At 36.8% G+C, this 5,087-nt stretch overlaps 1 protein-coding gene across 1 annotated transcript; it reads left to right on the forward strand.

Annotated features, from left to right (window-relative positions):
- Window positions 1-3,039: 3,039 nt before the first annotated feature.
- Window positions 3,040-3,975, forward strand: LOC114691249 (olfactory receptor 146). Its single transcript, XM_028866511.1, has one exon. The coding sequence runs from the start codon at window positions 3,040-3,042 to the stop codon at window positions 3,973-3,975; it is 936 nt and encodes a 311-aa protein (XP_028722344.1).
- The last annotated feature ends 1,112 nt before the right edge of the window (window positions 3,976-5,087 follow it).

A 5,087-nucleotide genomic window follows, 5' to 3' on the forward strand; every position in this document is an offset into this window, starting at 1 on the left:
CATCAGGAAAGACATTGTTCCTCTAAAACCTAGTTTCCCCAGTGTGGGCTCTGTCTGTTGTGTTAGCTCATAAGAAATATATAAAATCTCACCCACACCCAGACCTACTGGATCAGAGTAAGCATTTTAACACAGCTCTTTTAGTAATTCACATACTCAAAATTTTTATTATGATGTGAAAGTATTGAAATGACAGGAACCAATTTGAAAAATAACTAGGCAGATGGGGAATTGGTGTTTATAATTACTTACTTTTCTCATGAGCATATTTTTAGAATAATGAGAGTCCTTAGAAAACATTTATTTGCTGACATGCAGTACCTGTAGAAGTTAAACTCAAGACAGTGCTTCATAGACACTCAGGTAACTGTGAATCTGCAGAGTTACAAAATAAGTGAGTCCTGGAAGATGCTGACAAGACATGTAGACTAGGATCAAAGGTACTATTTCTGTTGAGGACTAGGCCTGGCCTTCTCAACACTAACTGCAGAATGTGAGGAGCATGCTTCTACCAATTTTAGGATTAGTGCCATTTGCAAGTGGCAAATAAAACTTGAAATTGAGAATTGCAGTAGAAGTAAGGTGAGTGTGTCTCATGTGATCACATATGTCATTTATGACTCTGAAGTCTGGGGCAATCAATGTCTTAACTCATGCAGAATCTCACTTATTCTTTTTTGTTTGTTTGTTTGTTCTTTGAGAAAGGGTTTCTCTATGTAGTTTTGGTGCTCATCCTAGATCTTGCTTTGTAGACCAGACTGGCCTTGAACTCACAGAGATCTACCTGCCTCCTGAATGCTGGAATTAAAGGTGTGCACCACTGCCGCCCAGTTTATTCTTAAAAATACCTTTAAAAACCTGAAATGTGGCCGACTTGTATTACTAGAGACATAGGCAAATAAGTCCAACTTGTCATTTGGCTAGTAATGTAACTTATAGCACAAGAAGCAAGTGTGCTGTTCAGAAATTACAATATCCTGAACATGTTATAGGAGGGATGAATCCAATACATGACTATGGAGAATCACCGCACATAAACCATAGTGTTAGAATGAATATAAAAGGAAATGCATATTTACCAGATAACAAAGAAAAGGTGCTTGGTGACAACACTCTTGCAGGTAGACTGAACAGAGGTCTAGAATGTGGACAATGAAATGACTGTCACATTGTCTAGTAACTGTAACTAGCCAACCTTGTCCATCACAGATGGAGAGCCTTGTATGCATAAAGAATTTAGCAGGATCAATGTGACTGACCATTTGTGGTTTTATAAAAGAAATTAAGGGAATCTTTCTTCTACATCTTTGAAAGTGAATTATCATCAAACTTAAGGCTCAGCATGTCCATGAGCATGTATAAGTAACTTGTTCCCCTTTAAAAATAACTAACTGACACAATTGTCTCTTGTGATTATTAAAGGGTGTGTCTTTGTGCTTTCATACATAATAAAATGTCTTACTGTATCACCTTTAAATGTTTTCCAAGCATCCTACAGCTTCTGTGTTTCATCATGCCAATGACTTTTCCTTAGTAACAATATCCACAGATAAAGCCATAGCCTGAAATGTAGCATAATAGCTTTATATCAGTGCCTGCTAGCCTCGTGAAAGCCAGAAGAAATGGAAACATGTGCAAGGCCTTGGGAAGAGGGATACAGCTACGGTACATGGTGGCCCCTAAGAGACCCACTGGTTCAACCATTAGTAGTCATTGTGACCTCTTGGTTTTATTCCAGTTCAGTATCACCTGAGCTGAGAAGCCACATTAGAGAACTTTTAGGTGTCATTGTGTAATAAGGTATAAGGGTAACCTAAAATAATATGGCATCATTTGTTACATTCTAAGATTTGTGTTTTCATGAAAAAGTCTGCATTTCCCTTTATTTTCTCTGGGTCTATGAATTTGATTGTTTAATTGAATTGGAGGTATATTTTTAGTTTAGAATATCTTGAATTGTCCTTCCCAGATCTATGAAGAATTCTGTTGAAATTTTGATGTAATTTGTAGATTGCTTTTGGTAGGATGGCCATTTTTACTATGTTAATCTTACCTACCCATGTGCATGGGAGATCTTTACATTTTCAATTTCTGTCTTCAAATACTTGATGTTTTTAGCATACAAATCTTTCACATGCTTTGTTAGAGTTACCCCAGGATATTTTATATTGTTTGAGACTATTATGAAAGATGTTGTTTCCCTGGGTTTTTCTCAGTCGATTTGTTACTTGTATATAGGAAGGCTATTGATTTATATAAGTGAATTTCATAGTCAGCCACTTGACTCAAAGAGTTTATTAGCTGGAGGAATTTCTTGGAGGAATTTTTTGAGTCACTTATGTATGTAGTCATATCATGTGCCAATAAAGATAATTCAATTATAATAATTATGAATTTTTACTTTTTGAAATAATTAATATATGTATTCATTATATAACAGAACAAGGAAAGAAATCTGTAACTCTTCACTCTCCATTTCTGGAGTTCTGCCTTTGACGCCCTCTAATTTATGGAAATTGAAGGGAAAAGAAGAAAACTTGGGGCACTAACATTTGCTATTCCTGAAATTTTGTCAGTAATTGTCATTTGCTTAACAATTGGTTGGACGTAGTTAACAAAAAGTTTGATTGATAAGTCTCTTCCACTTATGAGTTAGGTGGAATTATTCTCCTCAAAATATTTTAAAATAATGACTCAAACCAGCTACTGTATTGGTCCAAGTGTGTCTTTCAGTAAATGATGTGGTTTCGAAATAGAATTTATAAACTCTAGGTTCAAAGGTTTGACATGTTGAAAATAGAAAATTGACAGCATAAAGTTTTTCAACACTACAAACACAAATAAAATGTTTTCTATAAAATATTATTAATTTTGAAACTCAAGGTTAGTAAATATTAAAAGTAGATAACTTCCACCTAATGAAGATGGTACAGAGTGAAGTAATCATATAGAATTTTAGGGGCCACCTGCCCACAAAAGAAGAGCAACCATTTCTCTCAAAAGGCTCTATTTTTTCCTTTCAGAATCTGAACAGAGGGCATGGAAAAAGGTAATCACTCTACAGTGACCAAATTCTTTCTGGCTGGGTTAACAGACCAACCAGAGCTGCAGCTGCCCCTGTTCCTCCTCTTCCTTGGAATCTACCTGCTCACAGTGCTGGGGAACCTGGGAATGATCATCCTGATCCTGCTCAGCTCCCACCTACACACCCCCATGTACTTCTTCCTCAGCAGTCTCTCCTTCATTGACCTATGCCAATCTACTGTCATTACCCCCAAAATGCTGGTGAGCTTTGTTATGGAGAAGAATGACATCTCCTACCCTGAGTGCATGATTCAACTTTACTTCTTTCTCCTTTTTGCTATTTCCGAATGTTACATGCTGGCTGCAATGGCATATGATCGCTATGTTGCCATCTGCAGCCCCTTGCTTTACAGCATCATCATGTCTCAACAGGCCTGCCTTTCTCTTGTATTAGGAGTTTATATTTTAGGTGTAGTTTGTGCATCGGCTCACGTAGGATGTATGTTTAGGATTCATTTCTGCAGATTTGATTTGATCAATCATTATTTCTGTGACCTTATTTCTATCCTTAAGCTCTCCTGCACTAGTATTTATGTGAATGAATTGATGATCCTAATTTTTAGTGGAATTAATATCATTGCCCCAACCCTGACCATCCTTAGTTCTTACACTTTCATCATTATCAGCATCCTACGCATTAAATCTACTGAGGGCAGATCCAAAGCCTTCAGCACCTGCAGCTCCCATATCTCAGCCGTTGCTGTCTTTTTTGGTTCTGCTGCATTTATGTATTTGAACCCATCATCTTCCAGCTCAATGGATGAAGGGAAAGTGTCTTCTGTGTTTTACACCATCATTGTGCCCATGCTCAACCCCCTGATCTACAGTCTAAGGAACAAGGACGTCAATATTGCACTGAAGAAAATCATAGAAAGAAGATCATTCTTGTGAAAAACATAATGTGTAAAATATTTCATTAGCTCTTAATCTGAGGTTACTATATGGTATATATTGAATATGTTTTATTTTAGTCATTCTATGTAATTTTACTTCACCTCATGAAATTCTATGACTTTATTTCTTTTCCATGATCTTCTTAATACTATTCCCCCAATATCCCACCTCATCTCTTCTTCTTGGGGTCACTAACATATTCTTAGTATCTGGAATGTATTTGTTACTATCAGACTTTGATAATTTTGATATTTATTTCCCCCCTAATATACGCATATGATAGCCAATATGCAACCAACATAATTTCCTTATTAATCATTCTGTGTTTCATTCAGCATTTTCTGTTTTGATTAAAATACATCATACATATGTTTCACAAATTCCCCAGGAGTCTGTAAGACAACTGCTAGCCTTCTTATGTTGCTAGAGAAAGTTTTGAATATATTAGCATTGAGAATTTTTTCTGAAATAAATCATTGCACAAGTGTGATAATATTGTTTTTATTTATCTTATTATTTTATTTTTGGGTGTACATGTGTATATTTGTGTGTTAATGAGAATGCCTCATATATGTGAGTGAGTGTGCACACATGCATTGGAAGGCAAAGGTTAAATTCAGTTATTGTTCCTTAAGAGCTGTCTATCTTGTTGTTATAAAGATAACACCCACTTCCCACTGGCCACACCCTAGAATACATGATATCCAGGCAGGGCCTGTTCTTCCTAGTGTCATGGTTCTTACCCTGGTGATCTGAAGAACAGAGACTCTGTGTATACCCTTGCAGACTTCTGAAAATCTACTCTTAGAACCTGCTATCACCACCGGACTCATTGTGCTATGAAGCTGAACCTTGCCCTGATTGAACTAGAAGCTCTCCCTTTCTGGAATTTTCATTGGTTCTTTGTGGATTTTACATGACGCATCATGATCCTTGTCTCCCCCCTGTCCCCGCCACATCTGCCCTCTGCCCTTGCAACCTCCCCCAACCCCCCAAAAACAAAGGAAAAATTAAAAGAAAAGTAAAAAACCAAACAAAGCAAGCAAACAAAACAAAATAAAAAGGAGTGGGGAGAATTTTGTCATGGAAGCTGTGGTGTGGCCCAGTGA

The sequence above is a fragment of the Peromyscus leucopus genome, chromosome 7 (assembly GCF_004664715.2).
Source record: "Peromyscus leucopus breed LL Stock chromosome 7, UCI_PerLeu_2.1, whole genome shotgun sequence".
Classification (NCBI taxonomy): domain Eukaryota; kingdom Metazoa; phylum Chordata; class Mammalia; order Rodentia; family Cricetidae; genus Peromyscus; species Peromyscus leucopus.